General features: G+C 33.6%; 1 protein-coding gene, 2 long non-coding RNA genes and 1 other non-coding gene across 4 annotated transcripts in view; 2 read left to right on the top strand and 2 right to left on the bottom strand.

Annotated features, from left to right (window-relative positions):
• Nucleotides 1-4,633: 4,633 nt before the first annotated feature.
• Nucleotides 4,634-5,562, top strand: LOC117317032. Its single transcript, XR_004530081.1, has 3 exons — nt 4,634-5,133; nt 5,247-5,433; nt 5,515-5,562. It is a non-coding gene; the product is annotated as an uncharacterized LOC117317032 (long non-coding RNA).
• Nucleotides 4,836-19,979, bottom strand: part of LOC117317030 (endoplasmic reticulum-Golgi intermediate compartment protein 3-like) — a 37,055-nt gene continuing 21,911 nt past the window's right edge. The window contains exons 10-13 of the mRNA XM_033871814.1: nt 10,672-10,736; nt 9,511-9,647; nt 8,895-8,950; nt 4,836-8,050 (exon numbers count right to left, since the gene is read on the bottom strand). Of these exons, the coding sequence (XP_033727705.1) occupies nt 7,971-8,050; nt 8,895-8,950; nt 9,511-9,647; nt 10,672-10,736 (338 nt within the window). The 3' untranslated portion in view covers nt 4,836-7,970. The remainder of the gene's footprint in view (nt 8,051-8,894; nt 8,951-9,510; nt 9,648-10,671; nt 10,737-19,979) is intronic.
• Trnap-cgg lies at nt 10,782-10,853 on the bottom strand. The gene has a single exon. It is a non-coding gene; the product is annotated as a tRNA-Pro (tRNA).
• On the top strand, nt 11,058-19,439 carry LOC117317031. The gene is made up of 3 exons (XR_004530080.1): nt 11,058-11,132; nt 18,978-19,108; nt 19,242-19,439. It is a non-coding gene; the product is annotated as an uncharacterized LOC117317031 (long non-coding RNA).

Here is a 19,979-nt window from a genome sequence, read left to right as displayed (position 1 = left end):
CATTTTCCTCCAATTTTATTTAACATGTTTATATTTGCACATATATTTTACAGTATGTTGACTTTGTGAGCGTTTTCTTCACAAATATAGTACTCAGCACTGTAACATTGTGTGTGCAAACATAAAAATAAGATACATGGAAATCATGTATATATTAAAATTCCTCTCATTTTTCGACATAAAAAGGTATTTTCTAGACCAGTTGAGGTATACCAGGTATACAGAACGCTACAAACCAGATAGATATACATCCAACTGGGTCCAGTTGTTCAGAAATTAATTAGGATAATCCCACTTTAGAACAACAATTTTAAAATCCCGATAAAATCATTTTTGGTAAACCTTACAAAATTTTATGTAACTAAGGCAACTCGCCAGTCTCTTCCTTCCTGCCTATTTTACAGAATATACACATACAGGTTTTTAGGTAAATGAGAAAAGAGATTTTCACTATTAAGTGAATACGCTAATCATTTTTGAACAACTAGACCCTGAAGGAGACTGGCTTAAGTTCAGAGTTAACATTTGATTGTATGTTAAGAAGAAATAATGACAATTTTTTAATCCCTATTTCTTAAATAACCACACAATTTATTTTCAATTTCATAAATTAACACACATATTCCTTTTACTTGCTTTATTCACTAAACGCAATGTTTAGTCAACAAGTGTTAGTTTTTAAAAGAAGATAATCTACTTAAAAGAATCGTGAAATCTTTTAAATATTAAGTTGCTAAAATACATATTCTTCGATAGTTTAGTTCTATATCCGTAGTCCTCATTAAAAAAAAAGATTTCCTTAAGGCTAACAAATATCAACCAATTTATAAACTATAAACAGCAACGAACATTTTCAACAAAGTCACATCTACTATTGAATATCTTCATATAAAATAAAAACATCTCCCGAAAAATCCTTCTTTTAAAGGTAAAGATATTAAAGGAACAAAGTGATAATTAACTAAAACAAACGAATACATGAACGTTCATATAACATAATCCGACTGGAAAGTTTTGACCAAAAAGAATGGTGTATTATGTATTCGTGTGATGAAATATGTAAGTCTAAGGTCAAACATAAATATGGTGCATTCGTGAAAGAAGCTAGCTGTATAAATATGGATTTCAAAAGCAACAACATTATCACGTACAGACCAATATAATTATATGGGCATGGAAGTACAATGATTCAACTATAAAATGCTAAAATGATGATTTCGTTTAAATTAAATAGCAGTAACATCAACTATGATATTGGAAAGTAAGGTAACAGTATAACATCAACGAGTCACGAGCCTGGCCCTGTATGCTCCGTTGAATAAAAAATATTTTGTGACCTAAATATTTCACCAAATTACGAAGACCAATCAATGTTTTTTTCGAGAAAGTCTTTTAATTTACGTAATCCATATCATGCGGTATTGTTCCCGTGACTGTTGAAGGTTTTGCTTACACGACAGCTTTGAATTGCATATATATCAAAAGACATTAGAGTTAAGCTAGTATATCCTTAGATGTTGATTGGACGTGAAACAATACTAAACCAAATCATATCTCGTATCAGCGGGAGAAGCTACAATAAAGGGTTTAGCTATACGAAGGGTAAAGAGCAAGAATTAACCCTACCGGAGTCACAGAAACTGCTGTTGAACCCAACACAGAGTATTTGTATTTAAGTAAACTATATTGTAAAATTTGGTCAATAGAAATATGTGAAAAAATACATTTTATGAATAACATGGTATCGATTTTTGAGATAACTGATATTCAATGCAGTCATCACAACGATAAAGCAACAAGGCATTCTTGTTTTGGTTTTTTTTTATCAAATTATGAAACCGTTTTGGCTCCTGTCACTGGACAATAATTAATTTTTTTTTGTTTTCATGGTAAATACTCAAATGTGATTGGTCGAAAAATTCTTTTCATTCTTCTATGAAAGAAATTCCGAGAATGGCGCGAATATGTGACGTCACAATACGACAATTGACGTTTAGTATTGATTTGAGAAAAAGAATCCCATTTAAAACCAGTAAAATTGTACATAAAATATGTTTTAAATTAGAAAATCATTTTCAAAAATTAATTATAAGCGGATTCATACAGTTTGCAAACAAAATTTGTTTCATACCCAGAACTAAAAAAATGACAACAAAGCTTAATAAGAACAAAACGTCTTTTGGGTGCGGTTTCGTCAATACCAACATTTATATCAAAATATGTCTTTCACTTGTATATCTTTTGTACAATCATTTCATCCTCAATTAAAGATTAGCTTGAATATGTTTCATATTATAAAGGTATAACAAAAAAAGGAGAGTACTTTAAATAAACCGTGGAGTACAACCTTTTTGTGCTATAACCACATAGCATAAAAATATATTCAAGTTAATCCTAATAATTTAATCTATACCCTGCAATAATTCACTTTATTGATGAACTCTTACAAATCATTACGCTGCTCCATCCGCCAATCAAAAGCGACGTTATGAATGGCGACGTCATTTTTTTACGTTATGGACTGAAAACAAATTTCTAAGCCAATGAAAATGCTTGTTACAAACAAGATTGAATTATTTAACAATATTAAAGCCTAACATGCCAATCTTACTAAAGTGGATTTACGTCCGCTTCACTATCGAATTGGATACACCACCTTACTTAATGAAAATGAACGAAATATGCAATATATACAGTATATAAGATTTAAATAGATATTTTTCTATTAATATAAAAACAAATCATCCAAACACATATACACACTTTTGAACAAAATATAGCTAATCTCGCCACATGTACACTATTCTCCGCATACATACCTGTAATTAGATCGTACATCATAACATTATAATTCTATATCGTTGTGTAAACTTATTTTTATTAATGTAGACAAGATATTCGTCGTAGTAAACGTATTTACCAAATAAACGTCATTTTTCAGGCCCACATCCTTCAATTCTTGTAATCTTCAGCGAGAGAAAAGGCTTATTTCCATGACATATATTTCTTGCCTGGAGCAGTTGAGTGTAAGTCACAAGAAAAGGTCCCACTGGCATTGCGAAACTTGACATTGGAATGCAATAACACTGTTACAGATTGAATGTAAGAAACACTTGAATTTAAAACGGAAATGCAAGTATCTGCCTGCTTTCTTTGGAAAGCTATTGTCGTTTAATTCTCACAGGATTGCAGCCAAATTGAATAACACACAACAGTTTTATGCTTAATAAACTCTATTCAATATAACGTGACGTGCACAGACACATTTTCTCAAGATTAATTTTTTAGCAAATATTGTTTTTGCGCTTAGATTATTTTTTATGACAAATACTGTTGGTGCGCTTATTCATTATTTCGCCTATCAGTTTTAATTTGAATATGCCAAAATAAGTAGGTTTTATAGTATTAAAGCCAGAAATCGTTGAAAGGTGTAGGAGACATATTTAAAATGAAACATATTAACATCTTTCTTCAAACCAACAAATATCTTTCTGATAAAAGACATCATGATAACACCATTACCAGTGTTTTATCAAACTGAAAACAATGAACCACAAACTTTAGCATGTTTGGTTTGGTTTGTTTTTGTTTAACGTCATATTAACAGCCAGGGTCATTTAAGGACGTGCCAGGTTTTGGAGGTGGAGGAAAGCCGGAGTACCCGGAGAAAAACCACCGGCCTACGGTCAGTACCTGGCAACTGCCCCACGCAGGTTTCGAACTCGCAACCCAGAGGTGGAGGACTAGTTATAAAGTGTTGGTAAACCTTAACCACTCGGCCACCGCGGCCCCTCCCACAAACTTTAGCAATAAGTCTTTCTAATTCACAAGCGATTAAAGACCATTATAACCACGTATGCATAATTAGAACAACGAAATGGGTGGTCTAAGTGGTTACACACTTGCTTTTCACCCAGGCAGTTGGGGTTCTATTCCCCGATTGGACATGGAAAGGTATGGGGTCACCTGCCCGACCTCATGTTTTTTTTTCGGGTACTCTGGTTTCCTCCCACAGTAAGATCCCTCGCGCACTTCCATTTGGGCCAACTAGCGTGATTAATATAAGTTTATATACCGGTAACTTGTTTCGTAATTGTTGTGAAATAAATAAAGCTTATCTTGCATTACAAAGAAATGTTCCTATGAAAATTGCACAAGACATCCTGAGGATTATAGGCGATTCTGATAGCTATATAAATGTACCGAAGAGTTCATCATTTATTGACTCTACTGCAAGGCCTCAGTTGTATGATTTAATACTCCTGTTTCGATAACAAGCTCTTATCGAATCAAACGACTTAATAACATGTGTGATCTTCATTGGTCAATGTTTGAAACTTTAACAGATTATTTAAAAAAATTTTTAATAACATTTGATTTCAATTATGCATAAAATATAAATCAAACTCCAGATTGCAACTTCCTTTACATACATATAATTCAGTAATAATTCAGTTCTGTCAAACAAATGTACACTGCATGAATATTAATCAATGTTTATGAGTCTTTTGGTGGTTTGGGACAATGAATACAGATAACAATCACATTTGTGTCAATATTTCTGAACCGACAACATATAATATGCTGTGTACAACTTTCAAAGAAAGAAAACACAACATAATATAACCACAACATAATAACCACAGACATGATTTTCTACCTTAAAAGTTTACTTTTTCTTCTTCATAAATCCGTTTCTTCTCGCACAATTTAACTTAAAATAAAGAAATATCGTGAAAATAACACCTAAATCCGGACTGATCAATAATAATATAAATCATGTTTCAGATGCGTTGCCATCCATTAACCACAACAATCATAATTATGAATTTCCGTTTTTTTTTTTTTTTTTTGCTTTTTGCTTTTTTAATCAAACGAAAGGTAAAGAAAAACGGATTCATAATTACCTATCCTTCCAGATGAATACATGGTAAAAAAGAAACCAAATTAACGAGAGTTGTATGATTTATAGCATGGTCAGAAATCTATTATTACAAACGCTTATTTTCAGATAATCTTTTGCAAAAGAAATAATATTGAATCCCTCCATATGTCACCAAAATCGGATAATCACAGTTGATTGCAATACACCAGACTACAGGTGTAGTGTAGTGTAGTGACACTAGACTACATGTGTAATGTAGTAACAATAGACTACAGGTGTAGTGTAGTGACAATAGACTACAGGTGTAGTGAAGTGTAGTGACACTAGACTACATGTGTAATGTAGTGACAATAGACTACAGGTGTAGTGTAGTGACAATAGACTACAGGTGTAGTGTAGTGTAGTGACAATAGACTACAGGTGAAGTGTATTGTAGTGACAATAGACTACAGGTGTAGTGTAGTGTAGTGACAATAGACTACAGGTGTAGTGTAGTGTAGTGACACTAGACTACATGTGTAGTGTAGTGACAATAGACTACAGGTGTAGTGTAGTGACAATAGACTACAGGTGTAGTGTAGAGTAGTGACACTAGACTACATATGTAGTGTAGTGACAATAGACTACAGGTGTAGTGTAGAGTAGTGATACTAGACTGCATATGTAGTGTAGTGACAATAGACTACAGGTGTAGTGTAGAGGAGTGACAATAGACTACATGTGTAGTGTAGTGACAATAGACTACAGGTGTAGTGTAGAGTAGTGACAATAGACTACAGGTGTAGTGTAGTGACAATAGACTACATGTGTAGTGTAGAGTAGTGATACTAGACTGCATATGTAGTGTAGTGACAATAGACTACATGTGTAGCATAGCGTAGTGACAATAGACTACAGGTGTAGTGTAGTGTAGTGACAATAGACTACAGGTGTAGTGTAGTGTAGTGACACTAGACTACAGGTGTACTGTGTACTGTAGTGACAATAGACTACAGGTGTAGTGTAGAGTAGTGATACTAGACTGCATATGTAGTGTAGTGACAATAGACTACATGTGTAGCATAGCGTAGTGACAATAGAATACAGGTGTAGTGTAGTGACACTAGTCTATATGTGTAGTGTAGAGGACTGACAATAGACTACACGTGTAGTGTAGCGTAGTGACAATGGACTACAGGTGTAGCGTAGTGACACTAGTCTATATGTGTAGTGTAGTGTAGTGCAATCCACCACGAGTTTCTGACAATGTAGGTCATCTAAAGAATATGAAATTTAAAACATAAAACCATTAGTTTGTTTAGATAACAAGGTTCCCAACAGTAAATTATATATTGTAATTAAATTTATTTGTTTATATATAATAAACCCCCGAAAAACCCAGGCAAACATATAGCTTTCCATCACATACCGATAAAATATATCATATTCTTACTTAATATAGATGTCATCCTTGATCCTTCAGGTGTTATGTTCACTTTAACTCTTTGCATCCCAGAAGTATTGTATGTCATGAAAAAACCAAAGACTCAGTCACCACCATCTTGTGGATAAACTAAAAAACTTGTTTGTTCCGTTGATGTAAATCCTACTAATATTGATGTCACCATATATAGCTACTGGTATTCAATGAAAATGTTAAAAATCTATTCAATTTATATATTTACATAACCTTGATTTAAAAAATTTATATAGAGAAAACAAGAAATTTTATTAAAAAGAAATTTGTCATGTATACGACGAAGCGCCAAATTATTAGAACAGCCGGGAGATCCCGCCTATGCACCACGCCATTGTTTTAATGTCGTTCCGCATTTTCCGTTCTTTTTTGTTTAATTTTGTATAAAACAAAAAGAAAGAAGTATTAAAGTAAAAATAATATTAAATACAATCATTCAATTCAAATCAGCTATTTTAAACACTTATCTCGTACCAACTTTATTGATCCAAGGGAAGCTACTCTTCCTGTCTTAATGTCGATGGCGTATTAATATGACCCGATTAATCAGGTGATTTGCACGAGAGACAATGTTTTCATACAGTTTTCATAGTGTATTCATGGTCATATGTTTGTTGTTTTCACTTGGTATGTTCATATCAGCAAACCACATTAGGAATGTAAATATACTGTTGTATTGACTAGCTTTGTACTTCATTGTTCTCTGTAATCTACTAAGGAAGCATATCAACTTAGCCAATAATCATGTCCTTTTCCTGGCTCCAATCAAATTATCACTCATATGTCTTCCATTTTACCATGACATATATTCCAGGGGATCAAAGTGAACATAACCTCCGGAGTATTGAGCATGATAAGTATTGTAGATAAAGCATGAACTGTAGATAAAGTAATGAAATAGGTATGGAATGCTGAATCACTTGTCATCAGCCATTTATTTCTTGTGATAATCTAAATTATATAATTTAAGTGCCGAAATAATAATCTTTATTAACGTATATAACATTGTGTTAATGTATCTTAATATATTTTGATGTCTACATGTGTTTTATGTTTATATCATATGCCTTTTACCTGAATAAACTGAATAAAATATTAATGATTAACAAATTAATCTTTACTGCTGGGAGAAATTAGGGAGTTAATCAAGCAAAGTTTTATTAAACTATATAGTATATGAGACTCCAGTGATGGAATATAAAATAACATTAACAAATGGTATCAGGATAACCCTTAAAATCCAGATTGAAATATATTTTCTTAAGTAAAACATCCTTATCAATTGTATTGTTATATCTGTAAGCAATTAATTTTTTATGCTTTATTTATCAACATGTTTTTTATTTCTAAATTTCCTGAAACCTGGTTTTGAATTAATAATATCATGATCAAAAGTCAGGAGGTATCAATTAGCAAATTCCTGAATTTGTCACTACTAGAGAAAGTTAAGATATGACTTAATTATATCAGGTTGACCAGATGAAATAAAATTGAAAACAATGAATTTCAAGTAAGAAGTGATTCCTTATGCAAAAATGAACAATTTGTACCATATTTACATTCCACTCTCATTTTCATACTACATTTTCCCTCTAAAAATCAACAAAGATAAAATTACTATCATCCCTCTCACGTGGCTTTTCCTAAATCAATTTTTTTCTGTATTGCTCTAGCTGAATGATACACCATGGAGTCAATGAGGCCAGCAACTGAAAGGACAAAAGAGAACAATTGTACGAACAGCTGTCAAAAAGTTCACAAAATATATACTTGTATAGTCATGTCACTTTTAACACTTTCCATTCTAAAACTAATGTATGTAGTTTTATCTTGTTAATCCCAACACTTCCAAACTATTTTTTTTTTTAATTTGTTAATCCTGGGTTCTTTTGATTCAAGAAAACAATATACCTCATACAATCTTGTTCATGCTGACGCTTTCAATTCCAGAACTAATTCAGTGAATAACATTTTTAAGTATGATACCTTGTCTCATAGAGTTGCATGGAAATGTATACAATCATATAAGTACGATCATAAAAGATTAGACTTTGAAAACACTATCATAGAAAAATCATCACTAATATCATGTTATTTACGAAGGTATGACATTTTGTAAGAAAATATATAGCTTACTGACAGCAGATAGAGCATGGTGTCAAACAACAAATGTGTAAATTTTGAATATACATGTATATCAAGTTTTACATGTCTATAAATCTATAAAAAGAAAACCAAAAAATTCAAAGTAAACTGTTTAACAAAATATGATTACTGTGCAGAATTAGCCATATTGGAGAGGTTCAGAGTTTACTAAAAACTAGAAAATGTCTGTAAGACATAAATGCCCCTGCTGCCACTTGACTCCCCAAGACACAGTATGGTGAGGATCACATCAGCAATTCCTGAGATTAGCTAGTTACATGACATCAGGACGCGACACGATGGACATGGGTAACAGTATATCCCGCTCCCATTTTATGGCGGGCCATTAGTATATATACAATGTACCAAACTTAAACAGTATCATGTAGATTTTTAGAATATACATACCAGTAAATACGCCTCCTACAATGGCACAAACTCCAGTCAGGAAGTGCATGAATGATCTGAAATGGCGACAAAATTGGAGTAAAATTTGATTATAGCACAGTTATTTATAATCCATGTTTGTAAACCGATAGTCTGAAATAGGTTCTTTCATTTGAATGGAGCCGCAAGCTCAAAGTGTGATGCCATCAGTGATAAAAACAAAGAATACTCTGTATGATGGGACAATATGTGTATGGCTATCCTACTTTTTACCTCACGCTTAAATGACATACCATACATTCTTTTATTAAAAAAAATGCAAAAAAAAAAAAAAAATGCAAAAAAAAAAAAAAATATCAATAATTTTAAAATGTAGAAATAAAAATATTTTAAAATGATGCAAAAAAACCACATATTAACGGATCCCGGATAGCCAAATGAGTAACCTAATACTCCCACCAGAAGTACAAAAATACAGGGTACATACAAATCGGGAATATGAGAAAACCCAGTACAAATTGTACTAATACTACATGACTTCCTTCATTTGTAGGACAGACAAAATAACTTAACTCTACTGTACTACGATAAATAAAGTTCAACACCAAAGTATACATGTACAAATGTATTTACTTACCGATGTTTTTCTGTATATTTAACCATCATGGGAGATAACTCGTACATGACAAATACACCAGGAAGACCAGATTCCCCTGTGCTTGCTCCTACCACCTTGGAATGTTTTGTCACAGAATACTGGTTGGTATATAATGTCTGAATAAAGAAACGAAATAGATACTATCTAAAAATATGATTCTGTCTAAGTTGTTCTGTAACAAATTTTGCAATTAGTGCTTACAATCACAGGGGCTTGGCACGATTTTCCAAATGATGGTCCATATATATATGTATTATAGACACTATAATACATATATATATGGACCATCATTTGGAAAATCGTGCCAAGCCCCTGTGCTTACAATGATAACTCTACAAGTCCTGTACTCATAGAGTTCTGAAACTACTTTAATTCATCATTATCATTGTTTTCAGTAACACATTTGAAAAGGACCCAGTTGATTGAACATCAAGTGGTTATTATGCATTTTTATAGTACATAAATAGATAGGTTTATATTGAAATAAACAAATCAAACTGTACAGAACAGTACTGCAGTAACACATTTTATGCAGAACTATTATTTTATGGCAGAAGTATCGCTTATGTTGGATCAGGGTCAACATTTCAATGTTTGATGTCAGTTATGTTACAACACACCTGTTCATAATGCCAGAAAAGTATTTGCCTTAATTTGATTTTCATGAAATTACTTGTGTGAGTAGAGGATACACATATAAACTTTTTTGAAATGGTTTTAAACAGTGAACAAAGGTTATGCCATGATGATTTGATGACATAAACGTCATAATTAAGATTCAATTGATTGAAAAATACCCAAAGTTAACATGTGCTTAAAGTTATCATTTCAAAATGATTATTATTGATGTGAAAATGAACATGCCTTCAAGTTCAACAAATCTGACAGAAAAATATGTCTCAAAATGTAGACAAAGTGTATCTTTGTGGCACTTAAAGATATTTAGCATTAAAAAGTGAATACAGGCCCTATGAATCTTTTACATTTCACGAGTGAAAATGGAATGATATATTCAGGTATGTTTTAGTGTACTCTAAAATACTGCAAAGTTTGAAGAAAAAAAAACAGAGACTGGGTTGTTTTTAGAAAACCACCTTTCATAATTATTTTGTCTTGGGAAGTAATATCATGGATCTTTACCTTTCCTGTAGTTTTAACATATGTTGTTGGGACTACTTTCACAAAGTACTGGAACATCATTTGATCTGTAACAAAGAAAATATTTTCAAGTAAAACAAATTACAAAAGTTGGGCTAAGCCGGGATTCGAACCCGGGACCTCGCGCACCCGAAGCGCGAATCATACCCCTAGACCACTTAGCCATGCCAAGATCAGGGAGAATATAATTGCCAGTATTGTAAGTCGGCAAATCCGCAGGTTATAGTGTTACAATTCAATTGCATACAACCATATGAATTGTATTTAGCAATTGTAATCACAATCACAATGTGGTTTGCTTTTTAAAGGTCCAATTCACTTCTCCACTTGTATGTACGAATATACGTGGCAAAATATTACTTTTAGTAACCGGAAGTGTATTAGGGAAAAAACACTTCCGGTCTGGACTTGCCTTAGTGCCCGACTGATTTCTCAGACTGCAGGTAATACGACGTTTGTATACTAAAACCAAATATTTATTAACTAACAATAGTATATGAGATTGGCTTAATACTGATCAGTATTGATATTTTCAATGCTTATACTTATTTATATCATCCAACAAGGATTGAATCTGAAATTACCATGCCTTGGCCATCAAGTTCAACCATGCTCAACTGCAAGGTCGTGAGTTTCAATCATAAAATGTCGACTGAAGTATCAACGGCTGACGAAATTAGAAGTGTCTGTGTATTTAAAATCCCACTTCATCACCTGACTATGAAAATATAGAGAAATATAACTTTGTTATAAGCAGCCGGTGACCTGGACTTTTCATTTTATTTTGAGTCGTCACCTGTTTCGACGGATCTATCGCATCACGTACGCAGTAACACATGATGTGTTCGCTTATGAGATGGTGGATGTACGTGCTCTGTTTACCTTTTACTTCTGTGAAAATATTTAATTAGCAACTTGGCTTTGTTAGAACATCGTGTTAGTTGAAAATATTAAATATACACTGTCAACAAATAAATTTCATGACCTAATAGTAAAAGGGTTTACCAAACAATAATAATAAAATCAAATGAGTCATAAATTTAGTGATGATAAGACATTTCATGTCAACCGGTGATTATTTTAATCTAATAATAACAATAAGATTAGAAATCTTGATGAAGTGTTTCATCACCAGGTAGGAGAAAACCAACTTGCCTACTATATGCCAATTGGGGTATAGCTTTGTTCTTAAAACTACCAAAACTCATTTATAACTTGACTTTTAAATTTCTTTTGTTAAAATTGGATTTATTTTGCAAGAAACATCATATACAGCAAAAATAGAATTGATTTAAGCATGGAAAAAGTACCAAAAATTGATGCAATACTTATAAGGTTGAGTAACATCAAGTTTCTAAATTTAAATAAACCAAGATTTTACCATAAATTACTGCTAATTTTAAAATTAAACTTTATTCAGAATTGTTCATGAATCAATAATTATGAATCAATTTATAGTTGAAATTCAAATCATTGGTGCCTTATATAATTATATAAATCCATAATGAATTCATACAGACATTTACAGTTAAAACAGACAAAGACGATTCTAGTGCCCTCACATTGGGAACTAATCAGAAATTTAACAAACTACAAATTGCATTCTGATACAAGATTAAATCTGGTAGAGGTGAAATTTTCATGTGATTTTCAGTTATAGTAGATTATATAAACTGATTTCTCTGGTTTAGAAATGCCGGTTGGAAACATAGGGTATGGCCAAAGCGGTCCGTCCTGCTTTGACAAGATGAAGATTGGATTCATGATGGGCTTTAGTGTTGGAATGGCCAGCGGAATTATATTTGGGGGATTCTCAGCTTTAAGGTAAGAACTTGGACCTAAAACATCTGTTTTGATCTAAAAAAAGCAATGTTGAACTTGTCCAAAATGAAATGAAAATACTGTAATATCAACTTAGGGTATTTTGAGATGTATAAACTTTTACCATAAAATTTTACCACTATTGTTTTGAAACTTAGCTTGGTGCCCTAAAATTATCCAAATATCTGACTCTTCAAGTTCCCCGGAGTACATACTTGGTACTCTATGTAATTAGTCTAATTACAGTAACTGTTGAATTGTAAATTAAATAAAAGATTATCAGAAATTGTGATAGTACACTTGGATTCATTCCCATATATATTGTATTTACCTGGTAATAAGCCCACCAATGCCTTTTGCAGAATAAATATGAAAAATGTTTCCGGAAGACAGAGTTGTAGAAAACTTGTTCAAGAAGCCAAGTTCAAAAAATGTGAATATATTAATGAAATGAAATAAGAGTTTTTATTAACTTTAAGTTATGTTTATTCACTTTTTATAATTACATTAAACAAAATTTATAATCATGAGGCTTCAGATTTATACTATCACCTGTCCAGCAATGTGTTTACTACCGGTAATTAAACTGCAATTAATTTATTTTTCTGGACAAATCTACAAAGGTTTGACTATTCCTGTGTTGTTTTACAGATACGGTTTACGGGGACGAGAGTTGGTGCAGACTGTTGGAAAGACAATGTTACAAGGTGGTGGCACATTTGGGACATTCATGACTGTTGGTACAGCAATACGCTGCTGACCAATCAAACATTAGGACATTTAATGAAATTGTGTGATTAATCGTGTAGTTGAACTCTGCTTCGAGAGAAGTCAATGCAATTCACACGGACATTAAATATTCACTGGATGGTCGCCATACTGCAGGGAAATCACCTAATTGCAATTAAACTCCATTCAACTGGTTCAATAGGACAATTCTAAAGATGTGTGTTAATGAATGTATTGTGTGTACAATTCAGTAAGTTTGTATATATAAAAACACCAACAATAGCCCTGAAAGGGAAACTAAACCGTTCTTAACATCATTCTGATCCATGACGGTTATATCATATATAATATAATCATTAGAATTGTAGTTGTGTTATGATATTCACAGGATGTGAAATATTATGTTCATTTATTTTTTCCAAATGTTTTGTATCGGATGGCGATAGATATCTTTAGAAATTGAAATATTTCATGTATTGTGAAAAATGATGTTTGTTTCATTCATTCATTCATGCAGGTCAGTTGACAATCTTATCCTCAAGTATTTTTTTTCCGGAAAAAAGAACTTGTCACTTCATTCATAATAACATAATGTTTCAGTATTTCCAGACTTCTGTTTTGATTGAAGTCCACTGTACATGTATGTGATTATGTTTACTTCGAGGCATTTTTGTATGGAGTTCTTTCTCATGTCACCAACAGCAAGTGGGGAGAATTACTTATGAATAAAGCATTTAAAATGGTACAAACATTTTCTTTTTGCATGTTTTAAAACGGAACAGAACAGGGCATCCAGTTGACCCTTGACTTTTAGCAATTTCAGAAGTCAAATCACTATTTCTGAGAAATCTGAAGGGTCAAAACATATGTCAAATAGACATGTCCCTTCAAACCCAAGAGTCAGATCTCAATTTGGGGAGTCAAAAACATACTCTCAAGGGTCTACTGGATGCCCTGACAGAATTTTTCTTTTTGTACATTATGTATATGTAAAGTCATGGTCACAGGCACTCACTTCACCTAATATACAATTGTATATTATAAATAGCTAATATAGGTGTATTGACAGACGAGGTGAATGCCTGTGGTTATGGTAAAGCTCTGGTCAGTTTTGATTAGGAATCGTGTTAATAGTTCAAATTGGATTTTTTTTTTTTCAATAAAGATCATTTTCTATGTTGTGTTAGTCAAATCTCTGAATATTTATAACTGGCTGATGTTTCAGATTATCTGAACAGGTCAAATGAAGTATGAAAAGGAAGATTTGACCAAAGTACTAGTTTTACCATGGCATATGCTTTCACAAGACCGTATAAAAAGTCCGATAATATATCAACATCTTTCAATGCAAATGGGAGGTGAATACGGTAATAGTCTGATTCGAGCCAAAAATAAATGGCATCTTAGAGCTGATTTGTTCTTCTAGAAATAAGACATCTCCACCTAAAAATATTAATAATTGTTTTGTTTTGATAAAAGCAACATTTCAAAATATCTACAGAATAGGGGTTACACATAATAACAGCAAGTAAAAATAAACAAGTACAGTACTGTATCTTTTAATCTAGACTTCAACACTGATTAGTAGACACAAACACCTCGCACATTGACTAAAATAGACCTCACTGTTGACAGGTAGACTTTGACATTATCAAATATAGACATCACTGTCTACAGGTAGATCTTAACATTGACTAATATAGACCTCACTGTTGACAGGTAGACCTTGACATTGACTAATATCGACCTCACTGTTGACAGGTAGACCTTGACATTGACTAATATCGACCTCGCTGTCTACAGGTAGACCTTGACATTGAGTAAAATAGACCTCACTGTTGACAGGTAGACCTTGACATTGACTAAAATAGACCTCACTGTTGACAGGTAGACCTTGACATTGACTAATATCGACCTCGCTGTCTACAGGTAGACCTTGACATTGAGTAAAATAGACCTCACTGTTGACAGGTAGACCTTGACATTGACTAATATCGACCTCGCTGTCTACAGGTAGACCTTGACATTGAGTAAAATAGACCTCACTGTTGACAGGTAGACCTTGACATTGACTAAAATAGACCTCACTGTTGGCAGGTAGACCTTGACATTGACTAAAATAGACCTCACTGTCTACAGGTAGACCTTGACATTAACAAATATAGACCTCACTGTCTACAGGTAGACCTCACCATTTACAACAGACCTCACCATTTACAGTAGACCTCACCATTTACAGTAGACCTCACCATTTACAATAGACCTCACCATTTACAGTAGACCTCACCATTTACAAGTAGACCTCACCATTTACAATATACCTCACCATTTACAGTACTAGTAGACCTCACCATTTACAAGTAGACCTCACCATTTACAGTAGACCTCGCCATTTACAATATACCTCACAATTTACAGTAGACCTCACCATTTACAATATACCTCACAATTTACAGTAGGCCTCACCATTTACATCACCATTTACAATAGACCTCACCACTTACAAGTAGACCTCACCATTTACAGTACTAGTAGACCTCACCATTTACGATAAACCTCATCATTTACAATAGACTTCACCATTTACAAGTAGACCTCACCATTTACAAGTAGACTTCACCATTTACAAGTAGACTTCATCATTTACAAGTAGACCTCACCATTTACAGTAGACCTCACCATTAACAATAGACCTCACCATTTACAATATACCTCACCATTTACAGTAGGCCTCACCATTTACAATAGACCTCACCATTTACAAGTAGACCTCACCATTTACAATAAACCTCACCATTTACAACAGACCTCACCATTTACAGTAGACCTCACCATTTACAGTTGATTTCACCATTTACAATATACCTTACCATTTACAAGTAGACCTCACCATTTACAATAGACCTCACCATTTAAAATAGACCTCACCATTTACAATATACCTCACCATTTACAATAGACCTCACCATTTAAAATAGACCTCACCATTTACAATATACCTCACCATTTACAATATACCTCACCATTTACAATAGACCTCACCATTTAAAATAGACCTCACCATTTACAATATACCTCACCATTTACAATAGACCTCACCATTTACAAGTAGACCTCACCATTTATAATATACCTCACCATTTACAGTAGACCTCACCATTTACAATAGACCTCATCATTTACTGTAGACCTCACCATTTACAGTAGACCTCACCATTTACAAGTAGACCTCACCATTTACAGTAGACCTCACCATTTACAAGTAGACCTCACCATTTACAATATACCTCACCATTTACAAGTAGACCTCACCATTTACAAGTAGACCTCACCATTTACAATATACCTCACCATTTACAGTAGACCTCACCATTTACAAGTAGAACTCACCATTTACAATAGACCTCACCATCAACTGGTAGACCTCACCATTTACAATAGACCTCACCATCAACTGGTAGACCTCACCATAGACTACCAGACCTCAACTTTGTCTAACCAGGAGCTAATAGACCTCACCATCCACTAGCAAACTTCACCATCATCAAGTTGACCATGTCATCCACTCTACGGATAGATCTAACCATCGACCAATAGACACGAAAACCTCACCATCCAGTCGACCTTGCCATCCACTAAACGGGAAGATCTAACCATCGACCAATAGACACGAAAACCTCACCATACACTAGTCGACATCACCAGACCTATATCCGATAACTAATTAAGTCAGTACATGTAGAGTGTAGATGGTTATTATCTGTTTATGATAAGGGTGACTTCAATTTAGATTGCAGGAGATAGAAATGCAAATTAGTTCAAAAGGTTATAGTTCTTTTAAGAGTATGAAGTTTTAGGATAATCGGATATTTTTTATGAAGTATGTAAATTGGGGATGTCAAACATCTATTTTAGTAACTGTGGCCTCAAATTTGACCCCAGGAGGTTGAAAAAAAAGAAGTTGCCAAAAAGATGGTTGTGAATAAAAGTGTCCAATAATTAAAGTTATCAAACTTAAGGAATAACAATTTAATTGAGTAAGTATATAGAGCTCCAGGACAGAATAAGGATGTCATTTGGTAAGGTACATACCACACACAAGCCTACCCGGCCCTTTGCTGACTCTGTGAGGGGAAAATGCAATTATGATCGCCAAAGGAATCACTTTATGTCTGTGATAAATGGATGGGCATAAAAAAAATAATATTAAATACCTGTCTTAACAACTACTTCTGTCCATTTGCAAAACACAAACAACTCTTTTAAAGCCTCACATTATTTTTAACTGAATCGCTCACCTTTTACTAGAACAATTTTGAAGTTGATCTAGATCATTTATATGCAGATACTAATTAATTCTGATTACCACTTTATCAAATCATCAGAAAAGACTAGCTAGGTTTATTCATGTAAGTTAATTTTGTAAGCCTTCACTCCAGTATACTATTGGCCCAATATCAGGTCTGGGGCATCTTTTGGCTATCAAGAAATAATTGATTTTAACATATTTAATACCTGTGACCTTGAATGTAGGTCAAGGTCTTTCATTGGAACAAACTTGGCAGCCCTTCACCCAAGCATGCTACAGGCCCAATATTAATTCCCTGGGCCTCTTGGTCATTGAGAAGAAGTTGTTTAAAGATTTCAGACCATTTGACCCTGTGGTGTTGCCTTTAAACCAGATCAATGTCATTCATTTGAACAAACGTGGTACCTGGTAGATGTTCGTCCCAGCATGCTACAGACCCAATATCACATCCATGGGCCACTTGGTTACTGAGAAGAAGTCATTTAAAGATTTTAATCTATTAGACCCCGGTTACCTTGAATGTTGGTCAAGATCATTCATTTGAACAAACTTGGCTGCCATTTACCCTAGCATGCAACATGACCAATATTCGGTCTCTGTGCCTCAGGGTTTTTGAGAAGTTGTTTAAAGGAAAAAAAAGTTGATGCCAGATTGACGCATCACAGCATAAGCTCACTTGCCCTTCAGGCAGGTGAACTAAAAAGTAACAATATTTTTTTCTAGAAAAGTAATATCAAACTCACAATTAAGGGTTCATATTTCAAATACATGTTCTTTAATTTCTTTATATTATTCAATGGCACCTCAAAGACATCGGGAAATATGACCATTTTATAACGTTAAGACAATTGTTTGTTGGGTTGATATTGTCCCATGAACAGCCAAGGTCATTTTGAGGGAGGCTCTCCTTGTAGTAGTTGGTGACTACCTCACTGAACAACATACAGGAGCCTCTGAGACCTGTCATATACCATCCAGAGCAATTTGGGCCTTGCCTTGCCAAGGACACCACAACAGCACATATCCACCCATTTCTCATTCTCAGCTTTCTGCGAAACACTAACTGACACAGGTACAGAGCTTTGAACCACCTCAAATCTTCACCTGAGGTTACATGGTCTACACTCTAACCAATTGAGCTATTGTGGCCTAAACAATATTATAAGATAAAGATTAATTTCATAAACAATACAAGATATTTTACCTTTTTTTGTAACACACTTTTAATGGTTTATGTATTCTTTTAATCTCTAGATATAATTTGAATGACTACATATTTGTATTACAAAAAGATACCTACATCTTGTATTTTAAAGAGTGCTATATCTCAAGTGTTTTAGAAATCAATACCTTCACCTCTGTTTCAAAAATGTATACATGGTGCCATTATATCAGATTCAGAATTTAATGCCTACATGTCTGTTTTCAGAATATGCCTGATAACAAGAAGGAGAATGACAAAAGACCATCATGCATTAGTGATGTGACTACATCTACTCTGCGAGGTTTTTGTCTGGGATCGACAGCCAGTTTTATAATTGTGGGATTTACAATTTACAGGTAATTATAAGAACTACTAACATCTATCGCTACTTTAAAATGTAATTTTGAAATTCATAAAATTAATTTTTTTCTTAATGAAGGTTCAGCACTCATATATATATCTTTGATATTTTTGTTTTTATTTTTACAGAAAAGGAGTTCGAGGACCAAAGCTGTATGAGACAGTAGGAAAGATAGCACTTAAAAGTGGTGCTGCATTTGGAATATTCACTGGTTTCCTGTCGGCAATTACTTGCAAATCACACAAAGAGCAATCATAGGATTGACTGTTGAAGCAAATGTCTGATCTACAAAAACATTTTATAACGCCAAAAATTAAAAATCCAATTTAAAATATGAGGGTTATGTTCTAAATCAAGGGAGAGTAGTTTGAGCTGTCCATATTCCACATTCTGTGACTTTGACAGGCAATTGCAATTAATAAGAAGACATAAATTTAAATGAGTTGTCAAAAAACAACATAGCTCATCAAGTGGTTTGAAATTCAGAATTATTTTTTTAGAAGGAAGTCAAAGGTTACAGTCAAGGTCAGCAGGTCAACAAATGTAGAACCTTTATACAGAGTTATACACTTCTCTCTGGTATACAAGGTGTTCACGGGACAAAGTGATATACACACTGACAAATATTATACAGACTTATACAGTACTATCTGGTATACGAGGTGTTCCCTGGACAACGTGACACACACTGACAAACATTATACAGACTTATACAGTCCTATCTGGTATACGAGGTGTTCCCTGGACAACGTGACACACACTGACAAACATTATACAGACTTATACAGTCCTATCTGGTATACGAGGTGTTCCCTGGACAACGTGACACACACTGACAAACATTATACAGTCCTATCTGGTATACG

This window comes from Pecten maximus, chromosome 18, assembly GCF_902652985.1.
Source record: "Pecten maximus chromosome 18, xPecMax1.1, whole genome shotgun sequence".
In the NCBI taxonomy this organism is placed as follows: domain Eukaryota; kingdom Metazoa; phylum Mollusca; class Bivalvia; order Pectinida; family Pectinidae; genus Pecten; species Pecten maximus.
Note: the sequence above shows the minus strand (reverse complement) of the source record. Positions and strands in the feature narration are given on the sequence as shown.